Source organism: Phoca vitulina, unplaced genomic scaffold, assembly GCF_004348235.1.
Source record: "Phoca vitulina isolate PV1807 unplaced genomic scaffold, GSC_HSeal_1.0 scaffold9, whole genome shotgun sequence".
Lineage (NCBI taxonomy): Eukaryota > Metazoa > Chordata > Mammalia > Carnivora > Phocidae > Phoca > Phoca vitulina.
This window is the reverse complement of record NW_022589712.1, coordinates 58,709,294-58,730,401: the sequence shown is the minus strand read 5'-3', so window position 1 is coordinate 58,730,401 and position 21,108 is coordinate 58,709,294. Positions and strand designations below refer to the sequence as shown.

General features: G+C 34.4%; 1 protein-coding gene across 1 annotated transcript in view; it reads right to left on the bottom strand.

The window, feature by feature from the left end:
• ASCC3 (activating signal cointegrator 1 complex subunit 3) overlaps positions 1-21,108 on the bottom strand; it is a 366,263-nt gene that overhangs the window by 245,046 nt on the left and 100,109 nt on the right. The window contains exon 10 of the mRNA XM_032408161.1: positions 20,848-20,988. Within this exon, the coding sequence (XP_032264052.1) occupies positions 20,848-20,988 (141 nt within the window). The remainder of the gene's footprint in view (positions 1-20,847; positions 20,989-21,108) is intronic.

Below are 21,108 nucleotides of genomic sequence, written 5' to 3'. Positions count from 1 at the left end.
ATCAATTAGTTTTTCTTTTTTTTTTTTTTTAAGATTTTATTTATTTATTTGACAGAGAGATCGAGAGAGAGAACAAGCAGGCAGAGAGGCAGGCAGAGGGAGAGGGAGAAGCAGGCTCCCCGGCGAGCAGGGAGCCCGATGCGGGGCTCGATCCCAGGACCCTGGGATCATGACCTGAGCCGAAGGCAGCCGCTTAACCAACTGAGCCACCCAGGCGCCCCTCAATTAGTTTTTCTAACATCATCAGCATCATCCTCTTGCTCCTCATTGTAATGTACCAGACACTGTGCTATGTACCATGCAATGATGAGGAAAGATAAAGGCATACAGATAAAGCCCTTGATCTCCTAAGGCTTTCATTGTAATGCAGGTGGAGTGGCAATAGGCACTATACAATAAAACTGTAAAATACAAAATTTTACTTCTGATAAACTACTAAGAATAACTTACTACTTAGATACTATTCAGTGATGTGACAAATCATAATAGGAAAATTTGACCTAACCAGAGAAATCAGAAAAGGCTTTATTAAGAAAGCAAAATTTGATTTAACGTCTCAAAGATGAAAGGGCATTAATTAGTTGAAAGAGAAAAAAAGACAGTTACAGGCAGAAGCGAAGCATCTACATAGAACAGACGGGAAAACATGGATGGAAGAGAGTGAAGATAGGCAGTGTGTATGGCTAGAGCAAAGAGGATGAGAGGACTGGAGCATGGTGGAAATGAGATGGGCAGGGACAGACTGCACAGTCTTTCATCCCCTTCTAGGAGCTGTATTCTTTTCACGCTGTAGAGGAGACTGGAAAACTATAAATGGCTTTCTTTTCCTTTTCTCTTCTCTTCTCCTTCCCATTCATTCATTAATTTTGGATTGTCGTTGTTTTTCATAGGACATGGTATGAGAGTGAAAAGGGAAAAACTGACCAGGTTGCATTTCTGGCTACCTAAAGGGAAAGAATAGGACGGAGCAGACTGGATGCTCGTACCCCAGTTATAATACTATAGAAGTCATCAAGGTGAGAGAACACAGAAACTCAGAGAGGACAGATTAGTGAAGACGGAGAGGATATGGATGAATGTAAGAAAAACATAGGAGATAAAACTCATAATTAATAGGAATTGGTGTTGGATTGACTATATTCACCTTATATTTAAATATAGACTATATTTAAGCATTATTTTTCTCAAGGAAAAGTAACATATAAATATATTCTGCAGAAAATTCCCCACGTGTCAGATATTTTACATCTCTCTGCCATCTTCCTGGTTCAGTATGAAATAATCACAAATGAAACATTAAGAAATATTCAGTATAGCTGCAAGTTACCCTCTGAGACAATTTTTCAAACTTGATAATATAACAGAAGAAAATTAAAGTCGTCTTAGTCTCTTCATCTTTTCTAGGTCATGAGCTGCCAAAATTGTTACTTATGTGACAAACTACTATTTTTTTTTTTTACAGATTTGCCTCAATAGCTGTAGGACAACAAGTGGAGGTAAAAAAACAAAATATAAAGGAATACTAGAATCTGAGACCTGTTATTTATTAACAATAATTACTCTTTCAAAAATTTTAAATATTTTGGATTTCAAAATAGCCTAGATAGGCTTTGAAAATAAAAGAAAAACACCCACTTTAAGGGATCTGCAATTATAAAAGACCACTGATAATCTACCTTATTTTAATATTTGGTACATGTCAGATTTCTGAGGAAGATAAAAGTACTTTTTCTTTTTTTTTTTAAACTATTTTTTTTTAAAGATTTTTTACTTATTTATTTGAGAGAGAGAGAATGAGAGAGAGCAAGCACATGAGAGGTGGGAGGGTCAGAGGGAGAAGCAGACTCCCTGCCGAGCAGGGAGCCCGATGTGGGACTCGATCCAGGGACTCCAGGATCATGACCTGAGCCGAAGGCAGGCGCTTAACCAACTGAGCTACCCAGGCGCCCAAAAGTACTTTTTCAAAATGATACTAATGTTTGTGGTTAGTGAGTTCCCATTTTAAAACTTACTGGTGGCAGGATTTTTCTGAAATTTAATAAGTAACAAGAAGACTTAGAATGAGGGGCGCCTGGGTGGCTCAGTCGTTAAGCGTCTGCCTTCGGCTCAGGTCATGATTCCAGGTCCTGGGATCGAGCCCTGCATCGGGCTCCCTGCTCCGCGGGAAACCTGCTTCTCCTTCTCCCACTCCCCTGCTTGTGTTCCCTCTCTCGCTGTGTCTCTCTCCCTGTCAAATAAATAAATAAAATCTTTAAAAAAAAAAAAAAAGAAGACTTAGAATGAGCATCAAATATTGGATATTTATTTTTGCTTCCTTGTTTATAGGGAAACTAGACTGCTTTTGAGCATGCTATGCATTGCATTATTTTATAATAGTAGACATTGTTATATTTTACTTTAGGAGGAAGAAAACACGAAGCTTTTCATTGGTTTTTGGTCTGTATTTGGATAAGTTAGCATGATAAACTTTGCAAGCAGGGTTCTTGAAGTAATTTAAAAATAAATTTTGTAATACTTTACTTTTACATAATGTCCATAAGAATATAAAATAATCACATGATAGGAAAAAAAGTAACTAAATGTTGGTATAAAACAGACAAAAAGAAAAATAGAAACCATTAATAGAATAGGACCCCACTCCTCTCTTCACTAATACAATGATACAAGCTATTTTTCTGCAAAGTAATACTCATGGAATAGGCAAAGTTGTTACTGTAATTTTTTTTTTTTTTTTAGTAAAGGCAAAGATAATTAGATTCCTGAGTGCTTTTAAATTATACTCTAGGAAAAGGGTCTCAAATAATACATAATTTGCATTCACAAAACAGATTTTTATGCATCAAAAATTATAGTTCTCTCACACCCCCTCTAATCCAACTACATTAAGAAGAACAAAACAGTTAAAAACAGTAGTTTATATATACATAAATATATGGCAGTGGACTTTTTTACTCAAAGGATATTAATTTATTTTACGAGTTGCTATTAAACCTTGCAAAAGTAAAAATAATCAGTAACTAACACTACGAATTCCATGATGCTTCAAAGTAACTTATAGCTTACTTACTAATAAAAGCAATGAGACATTCTTCAAAATAGAACTCTCATTACTTCTTAATGGCATGTGTTCAAATGCAGGAAATGGTTGTCCTGGTAAATAATATTTACATTTCACTGGGGATTTTAAAAGTTGTAGCTTTTTAATTCCATTATGTTTAAGCACATAGTTAAAGCTTTTTAAACTAATCATTCTTCTTAAAGATTGGCTGCTTTCAGATTTCAGGTTCTATTCCCAGTTTTTAGATCTCTCTCTAAATAAAAGGAAGCTTAAAATTTTCATTTTGGGGGCACCTGGGTGGCTCAGGAGGTTAAACGTCCAACCCTTGATTTCGACTCAGGTCATGATCTCGAGGTCATGAGATCATGCCCCGCATTGGGCTCTGTGCTGAGCATGGAGCCTGCTTAAGATTCTCTCTCTCCTTCTCCCCCTGCACCTTTGCACTCACTCTCTCAAAAAAAAAAAAAAAATTTCATTTTGATTAGTTGCTTAATTACATAAAATTGAAAATGCAAATAGGAAAAAAAAACCTAGAAAAAGCAAAATGTTTAGTTAATAAAGGACTAAAAAAATCATTACTGCCACCAAAAATACACTAATTATATTTGTGCAGTCACTTAAAAAATTAAGCCTAAATAGTCAAGAATCACCTTCAAAATATAAAAGAATATTATGGTTGTCTTTTATTATTATTATTCTGAAATAAGTACTATTAAAAACAAATCCCAAAACCAAACAAATGAAGACAACTAGGGAAACAAGCAACATTATAACAAATATAAATACCACAGTAATTTCTAAACTATAACCATATCTCAGAATATTTAGCTATCATCAAAACTAGGCTTTTCAACTGATTTGAGAATTGTATCTATGCTGAAGTAGCTTAGTGAAGAGTGATTTCAAATGATTAGCATTCTTCACTGACTTACGAAGCCGGTACACAGTATTTTAGTGAGCTCAATGATTTTATCTCGAACGTCAGTTGTACATGGCATACATTCAGGTCTTTACAAACCCACAAGTGGAAACAAATCTTTTGTGTTCATAAAATCTACATTGTGCATCATTTTCACCCCCTCTTAGTTTTTTATTTCATATTTTATTAGCATGCAGTTTAAATTTATATTTTCTTTTAGCTCTTCATACCAAATAGAGCCACTGGGTGAGAGAGGGAGGTGGGGGACGGGTGATGATTATTATAAGTGAGTTGTAAAACTATGCTGGGTTTTTCAGAGCAAAATATAATTAACAGCAATATGGCAATCTCAGTGCCTATATATGTAATATAAAGAGACAGGGATTGAAAGTTAGACTGGTTTCTTTTTTTTTTTTTTTTTTTTAAAGATTTTATTTATTTGACAGAGAGAGACACAGCGAAAGAGGGAACACAAGCAGGGGGAGTGGGAGAGGGAGAAGCAGGCTTCCCGCCGAGCAGGAGTCCAACGTGGGGCTCGATCCCAGAACCCTGGGATCATGACCTGAGCTGAAGGCAGACGCTTAACGACTGAGCCACCCAGGCGCCCCCTAGACTGGTTTCTAATATGACTATAGTTAATGATAAAAAAGGATAACATCAAATTAATTTTATTTTTTTTTTTTTATTTTTTATTTTTTTAAAGATTTTATTTATTTATTTGAGAGAGAGAGAATGAGAGAGAGCGAGTACATGAGAGGGGGGAGGGTCAGAGGGAGAAGCAGACTCCCTGCCGAGCAGGGAGCCCGATGCGGGACTCGATCCAGGGACTCCAGGATCATGACCTGAGCCGAAGGCAGTCGCCTAACCAACTGAGCCACCCAGGCGCCCATCAAATTAATTTTTTAATGAGAAACTATGAAATGGCAAATCAATGAAAATGCCATTCTTAGTTACAAATTTGAATGTGCTAAAATGTTGGGTCTCCCCCCGCAATGAAATAAAAATAAAATAAAATTTTGGTCCCTACAAGGTTGTTTTGCAATTTTCAATGTTTTATTAAGCATTTATGCCAATTTTTCAAAACTTGGTGGGTTATTTTATTTCTATTATATATGTTTTATTTTTTAGTACAGATTTCTAGCCGATCTATAAACAGTCCTTGATTTTTCTAACAGGAAGTTTGAAAACTATAAATAAACATCCAAGCAAGAGTTAAATAAGCCATATAATATCCATACAATGTTGTATATTACTGAAGGGAGAGGGCTCTCCAGGACCCCAGGGAAGCTAGAAGCAGAGATGTTTCAACTGTACAATTGAAAACTGTATCAAAATTGATTCAGAATCAAGAAAGCCTGACATTTGTAAACACTCCCTTAAAATGAAGCCCAGCGACTGTAAGCCTAAATTCTATGACAGGGGAGGGGCTTAACAGTGATTGGCTTTTCTTGACTGGCAGGACCTTCTGTATCCTGAACTAACCGTCCCGTAACAAAAGAAAAAAACATATGTGTGCACATACACTGCTTCAGCTTCTATTCTCTATACTGCCACAATGCTTCCTTCAAGCACTACACTGTCACTGTCCAATAGACTTTTCTATGATGAGGGTAATGTTCTATGTCTGCATTATCTAATTTGGTAACCAGTGGTGATTACTGAACAGCTGAAAGGAGGCTACTGAAAACGAGGGACGTAAGTTTTAACTTTATAAAATCTTACTTAATCTTAATTTAAAAAGTCACATGTGGCCAGTGGCTACTGTATTGAACAGCAGTGCTCTATATTCCCAATTTAATAAATGAGGAATACATGGTTTGTATTGAATACAGCAGGTCTGTGTGTGTGGTCCTTTCACAACCATCAGTAATCCACTTTGTATGGCTAGTTGATGTCATTAAAATTGTAGGTATATATCTACTGACACGTATCACTGTTTATGGTATGTTGTTAAATAAGACATAAAGTAATTTATTTGCATGGTTTTATTAAAAGAAAGCTAATGCTTATTAAGAACTCACATGCCAAGCACTGTTCTAAACAATTCACACATATAAAGTCAATGAACTTCCACATAACCATTATGCCATACTACCTTTCACTAAATATATGAATATAAATTATCTTAGCATAAAAATGAGAAATGGAAAGTACATACTTGTAATAACTTGTGATTGGATAAGTTATGTTATTTTTGTCTATTTTTAAAATTTCCTGTGATGAGAGAGTATGTGTTGAAAGGACATAAAAACAATAAAAATACAAAGTACTAAAAAGAAATTAAATACTCAAGATCTATACTCCTAGGGTGTTGTGGGCAACTTTCCCCTATTTTTCAAAACATTTCAAATCTCTCTTCAGACAGTTAGTCTTGCATTGCCATTAAAGCAATGTTTTCAGGAGCTGCAAGTTCTGTAAAATAATTAAAAATAAACAGCTACAATCCCCACTTAACAATTTTATAACATGTTCTCTCTCTACTCTATGGATACTAGATAAAGTTGCATAGTAACAGGAAAAGTTATAAAAGCTAACCAAAACATACAGAATTTATATGGAAATAAAACCTGAAATAACCAAAACAACTCTGTAAAAGATCGAAGTAGGAAGACTTACACTACATGATTTCAAGACATACTTTATAGTTATAGTTATCAAGACAGTGTGGTACTGGCCTAAAGATAAACATACAAAATCAATAGAACAGAACAGAATCCAGGAATTAGAGCCACACATATATGGTCAATTGGTTTTCAATAACAGTGCAACGGTAATTCAATAGAGAAAAGATAACCCCTTTCAACAAATGGTGCCAGAACAAGTATCCATATGCAAAAACAATGAGCCTCAACCCTTACTCCTACCTTTCACAAAAATCAACTCAAAATGGGGTATAGCCTAAAACTAAGAGCTAAAACTATGAAATTTCTAGAAGAAATTATAGGACAAAATATACTTATCTTGGGCTTAGGAAATATTTTTAAAATGGGACACAAAAAGGATGAACTCTGAAAGAAAAAGTCAATAAATTAGGACTCTATAAAAATTAAGTATTTGTTTTTCGAAAGACATTGTCACAAACATGGAAGGCAAGTCATTAACTGGAAGAAAATATTGCAAGCACATATCTAACACAGGATTCGCATTTAGAGTCTTACACAAGTCTTGTGACTCAACAATAAGACAAACCACTGACTTAAAATACTTTAAACAAGGCAAACAATTTGAAAAGACACATCACCAAAGAAGATCCACAGATACCGAAAAGACACATGAAAAGATGCTCAACATCGTTAGGGAAATGCACATTAAAACCACAATGAAATGCTACTACACGCCCACTAGGACAACGAAAATTAAAAAGAAAAACCATACACGTGTTAAAGAGGATGTGAAGGAATTGGAATTTTCATACACGGCTGTTAGAAATGTAAAATGGTACAGCAATTTGGAAACAGTTCGGTAGTTTCTTAAAAAGTTAAACATACATCTACCATATCCCCAGCAATTCTACTCCTAGGTACTAATTCCAAAATGAAAGCCACATGTCCACAAAAACAGTTGTATAAGAATGTTCATAGTAGCTTTATTTGTAATTGGGAAAATTAGAGCCAAGGCAAATATTCATCAAAACTGAATGTATAGGGGCGCCTGGGTGGCTCAGTCGGTTAAGCGTCTGCCTTTGGCTTAGGTCATGATCCCAGGGTCCTGGGATCAAGTCCTGTGTAGGGCTCCCTGCTCAGCAGGAAGCCTGCTTCTCCCTCTTCCCACCCCCTCGTGTTCTTTCTATCTCTCTCTCACATAAATAAATTCTTGAAAAAAGAAATTGAATGGATAAACAATCTGTGGTATCTCCATGCAACACAGTAGTAGTTAGCAGTACAAAGGAATGAACCATTAATAAATGCAACAAGGTGGATGAATATCAAAATAATTAGGTTGAGTGAAAGAAGCCAGAGAGAAAAGTACACACTATGTGAACCCACTTACATAAAATTTATGAAAATGTAAACAAACCTATAGTGACAGGAAGCATTTCAGTGGTTGCCTAGGGATGGTGGTTGTGGAGGAAGAGTACAAAGGGATGTGAAGAAACTTTCAGGGCTGATGAATACTCATTAATTTGTGTTGATGCTTTCACTGATATATGCATATGTCAAAACTCATTAAATTGTGTTCTTTAAATATGTACAACTTTTTTGTACATTAGTTATACCTCAATAAAGCTAAAATAAAATGTTTAAAGATCAACCAGTATACATGCATTAAAAATAACAAGTAGTAGTATCTGGTGCTTTCCTTAGAATACAACCTTTATTTTCTTTTCTAGTAAGAAATTTAGGAATGAATGAATAACTTTTATCCTTTAGTAAAAAGAGGGTTAAACTGAACATAAGAATCTGCTTTTAAGCCAAGCCTGTAAGAGGTCTTCTCCCAGGATCAATTCCACAGATTACTGTCCTGCCAAAGGGAAATGTCAAAGGATATCCCACTTTCAGCCCAATAAATACCATTCATACTTACTATGCTGTCATTTCTAAAACGCAGGGAAATCATCAAATTTTTCTCTTCTCTTTGATTCTAACATGCATAGTCAATGTAGCAAAAATCATCACGTGTATACTCTGGGGTTATTACTCATGAGATATAGTGGGTAAGGAGCAGAGTAAAGAATCCAATAAAGCAGCAGAAAGGGATTAACATTTGTTCAATGTCAACTGTTTGCAAAACACTATCTTCAAAAAATTTTATATATTATATCAAATAACAACAGTAAAACATTTTGAATATTTCAGTTTCCTATAACTTGAGGGAACAAAGCACTGTACCATGAAAATGTTTTTAACGTAAATAGGAAAGGGCAGAGGGCATTGATATTCTTTTAGATTCAGCTTTTGAGGCCAAGACCTGCCTTAAACACAGGTGAATCCAGAATACAAAGCAGTATGACTTATAATGTATAAGGTGCTTAATATTTCTTTAAAGTATAAAAAAAGTAGTATTTACAATATGTAAATTAGACAATAATGAGAATTAGAATACCATAGGAAATAATTTTTGGTTATTTTATTTTTAAAACATAGCAGTTCCAAGATGAGCTTGCACTTAGGTTTGAAGAGGAAAAAAAGAGTTATAATTGGAATACCAAGAACTAGATAACCCACGGCCCACCCTACAAGTAATTCTAGGGGAGGATATCACATACATGCCTATCACATAACAACAGATAAGACAAAGAAGACTTTAAAGGGGAATACATCCAATCAATCTCTGGACTTAAAGAAATAAAAGTTTATGCTGATGGTTAAAATTGAAGAAGGCATTTGTGATAGCTTGATAAATATCAGTGTAAAGGAATCCCTTAACCTGGAGTCCATGAAGAATCAGCTCAAACACTAGAAGAGAAAGTTTTGTTTCCAACCGTATCAGCTTAGTTTCTGAGATATCCTATTTGCTTCCTTCCCTTCAGTGTCCAATCCGCTATGAGTGAGTGAGTAAATAAAAGTAAGTAAATAAGCTCTTAAGTAAAAGTCACCAGAAGCGTACAGTTAACTTAGTATATCCAAGAAAGGGAATACTGTGCAGCTATCAAATGCCATGCAATATGAATATTTGATGATATGCAAAAACGCTTACTGGAAAAAGTGTAAAAAAATAATATACAATCAACTTTCATTTTTTAAAGTTTTACATATTTGACTAGAAAAAAGTTTAAGAAGATATATGCTAAACTTTCTAATTTTCTGTATTTTTTTTTAACTTTTCTACAATGAGCATGTTATCCTTTTGAAGTCAGAAAAAAATTTGAAGTATGAAAATTCTCAAAATAAAATTAACATTTAATTCACACTGATCTTAAAAAGTGTCACAGAGCTCGTTGTAAAACTATGCAACAAAACATATGGAAAATGACATTTAGGATACAAAATGGTCTAAACTCTAGTATCTCACATAATATATATCATACTACATATAGGCATGCCGTCTAATGTTCTCGTGACTTTGATAATCCAAGGAAAACAGGCAGTAAATACCTCTATGTAATGATTTTAACCAAGGTTCAAATCAATGATGACCACAAGTACATTCAGTTTTCTTTATAAAAACTATTTATGATTGTAGAGGCACAAAGCTCTACAAAAATATGATTTCATATATTGCAGTTTTGATACATAAAAATAATTTTTTACAGACATGTGAAAACTACAAATTCAAAAGAAGCTATTTAGATCAGTCACAGAAATTACAGAAAGCATAGCTCCGTAGATTTCCTAAAATTAACCAGCTGCGTGCTGCATTTTAGATTTACAGCAACTTTGTGCTTCTGATGCAGCGTTTGTGAGACAAGAACATTTTTGAAAATAATTGCCTGCAATACTGACTAAAATACCTGCCCCAAACAACAGAAAACTGGCTTTCAAATCAAGAACTACTTGAAACTAACAAATTGCCCTAATCTATCAAGCTCTCAGGATCTCATAAACCTGTATTTTCTCAGATGTCACAACATATCAAATTATGGAGAAAAACATAAGCATTTGGTATTGTTCAAGAAAGTATTCAAATTAACATAGAATGTTTTCATTTAGCAGATTGTTTAAGCAGATATTTTTAAAAATCTCAGAGGTAAGTGATAAGAATAAATCCACAATTTCAAAAAAAGAGATACAAATAAGGATGCAGAAATTCTTATGTTTCTGCAGATGCCTTGGGGGAAGAAACCTAATGTGTCTGAATTATGATGTCCCTACCCTATCAAGGCAGCTCAGTTTTAGAGGAATTGAAAAGTAAGCTATGTCTGCCAAGCTAATCCAGTTTTCCCAGAATTATCATATATTTCTGCCTATATGCCAATAATCTGTGAAAAATGCAAGCTGTATCATAAGATTCACGAAATATATTTACCCTGGAGTCTTCAAGAATCATTTTAACTTCTATAAAATGAGAATCTCACTGACCAGATCTTCATCTCTTTCTAATTGCATACTTTTTATTGAATAAAGTTTATGAAACTTTTCAGCTGCTTTGCATCATAGCTAACAATATAATGCTATTATTGAGTGCCTAATAATATATACTTCATCACTCTTATATAAAACATTTGATCCTCAACACACGAAAGCAACCAGCAAGTGTCAGCTAAGTGCAGTTAAAATCTATAGTGTTCTAACTAAAACTGAGGGCCAATTCAAGTATGTACAGATTCTAATGGCTGATTTACCCAACAAAGATACTCCAGAATTGTAATTCACAAGTCATGGTACCCTCTTTTTTCAAAAGAATGGTCACCTTGGGCTAGGGTTGCTTCACCTGAGAGGAATGAACTATTATAACAGACTGTGCAGAATTTTATATGTCTGTGTTTATCTACATGCCCAATTCAAATTCCTGTGGAAATCAGATTTTCACTAGTCTATGACCCAAACATGTCTGAGAATACTGCCCTTAGGCCATTCCCTCCTGCTCACCTCTAAGTCCAGGTTTAACACATCAAATCTGCCCCAAGGTGGTTACACTCAATGACTCATTCATATGACCAATAAAAATACTACTGACCTCAGTTTTTCATTTAGATTACATAAAATGAAACAAAGCAGAATTTTAAAAATTGTAATAAAATGATGTTTTAAAAACTGAAAATCTTAATAGTAAAATGGAGCCATTTTATTACTATATTGTTTAGCATTAGTTACAGAAGATAAAACTTAAATGCCTATCATAAGTTTGCTTCAAGGCTTAGGGTGTACCACAATTATATTATTTCCTATCTTATCCTAGGACAGTTCCTTATCCAGGGTTCTAAATTTCTGACAAATAGGGGACAAAGGGAAGGCCACAAATTAGGAGATACTATTGAAGATCTGTTTCATTAGATTACTGATTTTTCACTCTTTAAGGGCTCCTGGGAAATATTTTTGCCTGTTACCTTCAAGAATGGCTTCTCCTGAGCAAATGGTCACTGTGATTTATAAACTTGGTCAGGACTCCCTCAACTTGGTTATATGCATTATTGCATTAGTATTGCTTTTGGCTTCTCTTTTTAACCTGGCCTATATTTTCCTTTACCCTACTACCCTTCATACCTAGCCTTTAGTTTATATCATCTTGCTGTTTTGTGTGTGTGTGTGTGTGTTTTTAATATCCTCCTGTAAAAAAAAAAAAAATTAAATCTTTTACAGAACAAGGAGGGCAAAGTTAATGAGATTCAGGAAATCCTAATCTCTAGGCACAGAGCATTTAACACATTTCACCAGATACATTAGGAATTACATAATGAAAACCTACTAACTGACATTATATTTCTAATTCCAGGAATGCTTCTGGAGTCCTTTTGGACTACTCTGCCCTTCTAATTCAGTTATGTTTATAAACTTCAACAATCTTTCCATGCTCAACATATTTAAAACCAAACTCACTATTCCTACAAGAAGTTACTTTGTCCTCTGATATGTTCGTATACAAAACTGCTGAGAAAATGTTAACTTGGTATATTACATCTGTTTACCTTCCCATCTGTCAGAATTACCTGACAAAACATTTAAAGCAACTATCAGAAAAATCCTTCAGGGAGCAGTTGTGAACATACTTGAAATAATTGGAAAAAAAAATATGTCTCAGCAAAGAAAAACCAAATAGAAAGTTTAGAAATGAAAACTATAACAACCTAAATTAAGAACTCACTGCAAGGGCTCAATAGCAAGAACGTAGACAACAGATGAAAATCAGTGGACTCAAAGATCAATATAATTTATCAACTCTGAATAACAGAGAGAAAATAGGTTAAAAAAAAATGAACTGATCTCAGGGTCCTGTGGGACTATAACAAAAGATCTAACATTCTTGTCCATGGGGTCCAAGGAGAGGAGAAAGAATGAGGGGCTAAAGAAAGAGAAGTTCAAAGTTTCCCAAATTTGACAAACCTACAAACTCAAGAAGCTAAAACAAATACTAAACAGTATGAACTCCCAAAATCTACAACTCAACATATCATAATCAAATTTCTGTAAACCAGATACAAAGAAAGAATCTTGAAAGAGGATTAAGAGAAACACATTACTTACAGAGAAATAACAATTTGAGTGACAGTGGCTCTTTCTTTGGAAACCTTGGAGGCTAAAAAAAAGTCATGTATTTTTCAAGTGTTAAAAGGAAAGAACTGACAACATATAAGTCTATATCCAGCAAAAATATCCTTCAGGAATGGAGATGAAATAAAGACATTCTCAGATTTTACACAGAAGATAGCAACAGTAAATTAAAACATAACACACAGATATCCAGATAAACCTGAACACATGTAATTTCTGACCCATTTTTCCAACTCCCCTTTGTTCCTACCCTCTACTCCTAATTATCTGTATATTCCCAATACAATAAAAACCCTCATGAGAAGAGTAAATCAGGAGAGTGTGATGGGAGCACATGCATATGCACACCACACACAGACTCCGAACCACGGTTGCCAGAGCTCTGAAAACAGAATAATATGACAGATTCAGGGTTCCGTTTGCTGTTGCCTACACCTAAGAGATTTGAACAGAATCTCCTACATACCCAGCCAAAAGAGAAACACAAACAAAACCTAAAATAGCTCATCCCAACTCCCAAAGTTGCACAGATAAACTCAGCCCAGCATAAATATGAGCAAGCAAATATAAAAGAAAAAGGAGAACAATTTCAGAGTTCAGGGCACATGCTCTGCTTTAATACAAAGTCACTCCCAGGACAGGAGAAACTTTTCTAAAATTTCTGACAAGTATTTTCACTGAGGCTTAAAGGAACCCTGAATTTATGATGTTAGGAAGAGATGCAGAAAGGATAATCCGAGATGAGGAAGGACAGGGTGTAAGGAAAAACACAACTGCTAAATGGAACCATTAAAAATAACAATGAATATTATAAAATAATAACTCTTTGCAAATGATACAATTAGGGGGAGAAGTTGGAAAGTAAACATAGATGAAGAACAATGGAAAATAAGGTTGGAAAGGGAAATCGGTGTTTTCACTGATGACAAATTTACTGAGTTCTTCAAAGTTGCACAAAGTGGCTTTTCAGCTGAAGACAAGATAGGTATTTGTTGTCTACACAGACTATTTTTCATGACAATAAATCTGAGAATTATGTAATTTTGTCTTGCAAAGGAAATTTTACATTCCAACCTCAATAAAATCATAACTGCTACTAGACCTGACAATCCCTAGTGAACCACAAAACAAACCACATCTCGTATTATACTTAATTTATACAAGATTCTTAACAAGCTAAGTAGTTGGCTTTAATTCACGCAATAAAGAACCAATGAAAGTTTATGAGCAAGAGAACAATATGATCAGAACAGCATGACAAATAATTTGCAAATTAGATTAATTTGGTTTCCCATATTGGAAAAATAAAGACAAACTAACAATACTGAAAATATTTTTTTAAACAACAGGGAAATTTCAAAATTATGTTTAATTGTATTAATTATTGGGAAACTTATTTACCAAAAAATTACAAAGGGAATCATTAAAAAGCTATTAAAATTATATAAGTGAAAAGTCAGGAAAGCAAAAAATTAAAACTTCAAAAATAAAAGTTGAGTATGTCTATATTCCTACATGCTCTGCAATAGTCCTGCTTTGCTCTTTCTGCAGCCCAATCTCAAATGCAGTGGTAACAGCAGTCTATTAATCTTTGAGAATCTGAGAGAATAGATAGTAGGACAAGGTGAAGAGGTTAGTAACTATACAGTTTCAGGTCTACAAAAAATTAGCATCACTGATAGTAGGGCTATATTTATACTAGAGGAGAATAAAGAGCAAATATAAGAGAGGAGGTTCAATTTATAAACTATTACTGAGGCCAAGCACACGGTCCCTGCCCTTACAGAATTAACAAATATTGACAAAAGACACAGAGCCGATCTAGGGAAGTTCAGAAATAAGCAAAGGGTGGGGGCGGGGGGGGGGGGGGGGATGTTCATAAATCTTTTGACAGTATAATATATAAATCTAAGTAGATTTTAATGTTTAACTTTCTGTATCTGTAAAGTGGAGACACTATTCAATAAGGTTCTTATAATATGAGCAAGGATGCACATAATGCACTTAGCATAGTGACTGGCTCATAATTTCAATTCAAATGTTACCTCCCTTGTTTTTCCATAAATATTCTTTCATTAACATCAATAACACAGCTAGATACAGTACAAAAGCAACCAAAATTTTATCTGAGAGTGGTCCAGATTTCTAAGATCACACCAGATCTGAAACCATAGACTTTGTGGAGTAGGTCTTATTTTATGAATATAAATGAATGGTGCTATAGGATTCAGGCAAGAAAAAAGTACTCATAGGGTTTGAACTGAGTTTTGAAAAATGATTCAGACAAATGTCAATGAATAAAGAACCACATTATGAAAAAGAGAAAATGCATGAGGAAACTTAGAAAATAGTAATGTTTATTCAAGAAAATGTTATTTGAGCAATGTTACTTTAGAAAAAGCAAAAATGGTCTGTTTGGCTATAGTTTGTATTGGGAAGTAGTTGGGACATAAGGCTGAAAACCAGGCTGGTTTTCACCAGATTGTGAAGATAATCCACTGTCTTACATAAGTAGTGGTTCTCAAAACGTTTTGGCTTTGGAACTCCTTTGCACTCTTAAAATTATTGAGGCCCCAAAGAACTCTTGTATTTGTAGGTTATCTCTCTCTCTCTCTCTCTCAATTTCTTATATTAGAAAGTTAAACTGAGAAATTTTTACAACACAAAAATAGAAAGTAGTCACTTCATTAGCTGTCGATGACATCACATATTACGCAGACTCTGGAAAACTCCACAATATACTTTCGAGAAAATGAGAGTGAAAGAAAGTAACATCATAATGTTACTATAAGGATGCCTGGGTGGCTCAGTCGGTTAAGCATCTGCCTTCAGCTCAAGTCATGATCTCGGGGTCCTGGGATGGAGCCCCATGTCGGGCTCCCTGCTCAGCCAGGAGCCTGCTTCTCCCTCTCCGTCCGCCCCTCCCCCTCCTGTTGATGCTCTCTCTTTCTCTCAAATACACAAAATATTTAAAAAAAATAATGTTACTATGAAAATTGGTTTTAAACTTGCTGACCCCCAGAAAGAGCTTAGGAAACACAATGTTTCTGTACCATATTTTGAGAGTTGCCGCTGTATAGTAATGGGAATAACCAAATCAGTGCAGGGTTTAAATTTTTTTTTAAAAGTCTGTTAATGGTGTGCAGAAAGACTAAAGCAGAAATATACAGAGGAAGAGCCCTGGATTTGGCACAACAATGAGATGAGACTGCCAAAGCCGAACTTACCATTTGCAGAAAATTTCTTAATGCTAGACTTACAAGAAATAGAAGAGGAAAAAACTGAGTTGATTTCTTCCCTAAACTTCATTGTACCCATCAGGATACAAAACTCATTTCTTTAGGTAAGTACATCATAGGTATGGTTTCAGACTCTAGAGTGGTTCAAATTTCAGAAAAATTTATTTTTAATAAAGACAAATTTGTTAGAAGTCAAATTTTGAGTTACTCTATATGCCTTTATAAGACATTATGAAAATAAAAATCACACACTAAAGAAACTATCAGTCTATGTGTCCTATTGTGTAGTTTTAAGACATAATCTCTGTAATTTTATGTTCAGCTAGGCCTAGGAGCTAGACTTGGAATGTATCACATGTAACACAACTTCTAGGAATACATCAACAAACTTTCAGAATCAAATGTGTCCATAAATTGGGAATATGTATATAATACTGTACTGTGTTCTACAAATCTGTAAAACTTTTTTCTCTTTATTGTATAAACTTAAAATTTTTAAACATGATTCAGTTCATTGTGTTAAGTATACAAGTTATATAAAAAGAACAGAAACATTAAACTGACCACAGTTGACCCTTGAATAACATGGGTTTGAACCGTGCAGGTCCACTTACATGTGGACTGTACAATACTATAAATGTATTTTCTCTTCCTTATGATTTTCCTAATCACATTATCTTTTTATGTGTGGTGTAAGAAAGTGGTCCAGTTTTCCCAACACCATCTGTTGAAGAGACTATCTTTTTTCCATTGGTTATTTTTTCCTGCTTTGACCATATAGGTGTGGGTCCATTTCTCGGGTCTCTATTCTGTTCTATTGATCTATTTGTCTGTTTTTGTGCCAGGACCATACTGTGTTGATGATGACAGCTTTGTAATAGAGCTTGAAGTCTGGGATTATGATGCCTCCCACTTTCATTCTCTTTCTCAACATTACTTAGGTTATCTGGGATCTTTCTTAGTTCCATACAAATTTTAGAATTGTTTATTCTAGTTCTGTGAAAAATGCTGGTGTTATTTTTATCAGGACTGCATTAAATGTGTAGATTGCTTTGGGTAGTATATACATTTCAACAATATTTGTTCTTCCAATCCATGAGCATGTAATGTTTTTCCATTTGTGTCTTTTACAATTTCTTTCATAAGCGTTCTATAGTTTTCAGCATACAGATCTTTTACCTCTTTGGTTAGGTTTATTCCTAGGTATCTTATGGTTTTTGGTGTGGGTTAACTTTTAAAAGAGCAGTTCAATTTTTAAAATATGCTTTCTAGTCTTCACTGCTAGGAAAAGAAAGTTAGTGCTTTTGAAATACAAATAAATTCAATAATAAAAAAATATTAGGATATTGGATTCTACTTCCAGTAATGGCAGATGAGTAAAGCTGTGGTATGAATCTCTGCAGATAATTATAAAATACTTGGCTGTATACAATTAATAAAAACAACTTTTAAGAAACAGGACAGTTTCAGAAATTGGTAAAAATAGAGAAAAGTAATGTCAAAACTACAAATCAATTACCAGAGTGCAAATTATTGAACTAAGAGTATGATCCCACACCCACTGCTATCGCAGCAAAAAAGGGGGTAGGAAAAACCACAGCCTCACTGGCAAAATGTGCCAGAAATCAGAGTTCGGAGCTAGGATTCAGAACTGAAAAGGCAGCTTGAAAATTAAGGTGAAAAGCCCAGCAACATGGGAACCTCTCAAATGTTGGAGTGAAAACTAATACATTTATGGGGGAAAAGCCAAGAGTCCCATGGAAAAAATCAAGCTGACACCGGAACAAAAATCTACTCTGAAAAAAATATAGCCACACAGAACTAATCTGTGATTTTGAGGCTTTTCCTAAGTGAGTGGATTTCCCAAACATGCACAGTTCTAGTGGTTGAAAGCAATAATTAGAGTAGCTTAAGGTGTCAGTTGATGGAGTTCAGGACATGCTAACCCAAAGAATCACTATAAAAGAGAACACTATCACTAATAAGAGACTCATATCCCTTCAAGGCAACGGGATAAAACATAAGTTGGAAATTACCATATTAATTTTAGCCAAAGTAATTAATGAAGAAGACCCCACATATTAGTCTTTTTTTTTTTTTTTAAGATTTTATGTATTTATTTGTTAGAGAGGGAGAGAGAGCACAAGCAGGGAGAGTGGTAGGCAGAGGGAGAAGCAGGCTCCCCACTGAGCAAGGAGCCCACTGCAGGACTCGATCCCAGGACCCTGAGATCATGACCTGAGCCAAAGGCAGACGCTTATGGACTGAGCCACCGAGGCGTCCCTAGTCTGGTTTTTAAAATCTAACCATATATCACAGTTAGGCAATATAAGCTAAAACTTATGATGACAGAATAATAAAAATATTAGTTTACTACTCAGTGTTATCACTGATAAAATACTTAACAAAATAATGTATTTTTTAAATAAAAAACACATCAAAATTCTTTTACATTATCTCTTTTACATTATCTCAGAATTAAAATTTTCCAATTAAAAGACCTAAATTAGCAGTAGTGGAAGTACATTATACATTTTAAAATTAATTTTGAAGCTGAAAATCTGAAGGAAAAGAAAGGTTAAGCTCCTAATGGGCCATTACCTGTTCTTATAAATATGTAGTAAAAATTCAAACAATGTTTGCTCTACCACTGATCATTCTCAGCAGTTAAAAATCTATTTATGCTAACAAAATAAATAAATCTGAGATTCCGTTAAATGTAAATGCGAAAAGATAAAGTTCTACATATCTTAAATATAAAAACTACGTTGTTGGCTCTACTAAAGATTTTCCTTCTGCTACCTCTTTCTGAAATACAAAACCATTTGTCAAATTACAGATTTTTTAGAGACTGTCAGTGACAGTCTCTAAACGTTAATATACTCCCCTTCATTATTTCATGAAATAAAAAGGATAATAAAAATAACCAGAGTTACATCCTGACCACTGCTTTTTATCTAACTACAACTGAAATAGGGATCTGATCTTCACTAATAAATCTTTAAACTCTAATAGAATTTTTTTTTCCTTGACTGTTGTTCATAATGCTGTAATGAACATGGGATATTTGAGACCCTAATTTCCTTTCTTTTGGATATATACCAGGAGTAGAATTGCTGGATCATACGGTAGTTCTATTTTAATTCTCTGAGAAACCTCCATGTTGTTTTCCAGTGACGGCACCAATTTACATTCCCACCAAGAGTGCACAGAGGTTCCCTTTTCTCCACGTTTGCCAGCACTTCTTATCTCTTTTCTTTTTGATAACAGTCATTCTAACAAGTGTGAGGTGATATATCATAGTTTTGATTTGCATTTCCTTGATGATTTGTGATGCTGAGCATCTTCGCATATACCTACCGTCCACCTGTATGTCTCCTTTGAAAAAATGTCTATTCACTTTCTCTGCCCATTTTTGTTTTTTCTAGTTCCACTGAGAAATAATTGACATACATTACTGTATAAGTTTAAGGTGTACAATACGATGACGTGATTTACATACACTATGAAATGATTATCACAGTAGGTTTAGTTAACATCCATCATCTTATACAGATACAATAAAAATAATTCTCCTTGTGATGAGAACTCTTCAGATCTCCTCTCTTAACTTTCCTATATATCATACAGCAGTGTTACCTATAATCATCATGTTGTACATTATCCCCTAGTACTTTTTTATCTCATAACTGGAAGTTTGTACCTTTTGACCAGCTTTCTCCAATTCCCCATTCCCCAACCCCTGACTTTAAACTCTAATAGTATTAATTACATATCAGATATAATGTTTAAAATACACATTTAATAACCAGTAAGGACAGGCCAGAAAAGAGGCTGGCAAAGGTGCCAGGCTAATCAGCCAGCATATTCCCTCATTCTCACTCCAGTCCACTGCTGAGGCTGGATTGTCCCATTAATATTTGGTTATCCATTATTGCATTTTTTCAAAGCATTATGAACATTACCTTACTTACATGTTCCACCCAATTAATGATAATCTAGTTGTAGCTCTAATAGAGTTTTTGCCTATTCGGTCATAATATAAGATCCTTGTAGGCAGGAACTGTATCTTAAATATCGTTGTTGTCATGCATTTCACCTAATATAGTGCTATATACAGTGCGCGATTTAATAACTTCCTTTTTGATGAAATAAAGAATGACTAAAAATTTTTATTATATGTTAAGCAATCCTTATGGAATAGCTTAGAATAGTAGTGGGATCATTTAAGGATCTATATGTTTTCCTGCTCTTAAAACTGAAGTCTGGTCTTACTCACATTTTCATTCTCTACCGTTTTAAAAGAACATTTACTGTCAATGAACTTAAAATTTACACCGGGCATCTAACAGTATTCAGACACAGCAGGAATCACAGAAGTTAGAAGGGACAAAACTGGACAAAGCACCAGCAAAAACCTCTTTTGTAGAGGTAATATGTGTTTACAAATAAAAGAATTTCATTACATTACGTTTGGATTATGTTTACCTGAAAAAAAAAAAAAGAATGGTATTAAACAAAAAACCTAAGTACACAACATACCTGAGTTCGTAAAATTTCATTTTTTGACAACTGCATATCCCCAGTCAATTCTTTCACAACAATGCCCAGTGGCTCTAGACGTCTGCTGAAGTAATTTGTCATTTCGGCTGCCAAGGCTTTCATTGGAGCAACATACACAATCTGTGCCAAAGAAATAGTACCTTGATGAAGGACAAAACCTACAAGTCATTTGTTTCACAGCATTCAATATAAGTCACAATTTATCGTGAAATATAATTGTAGAGTAAAATATCTTAACAG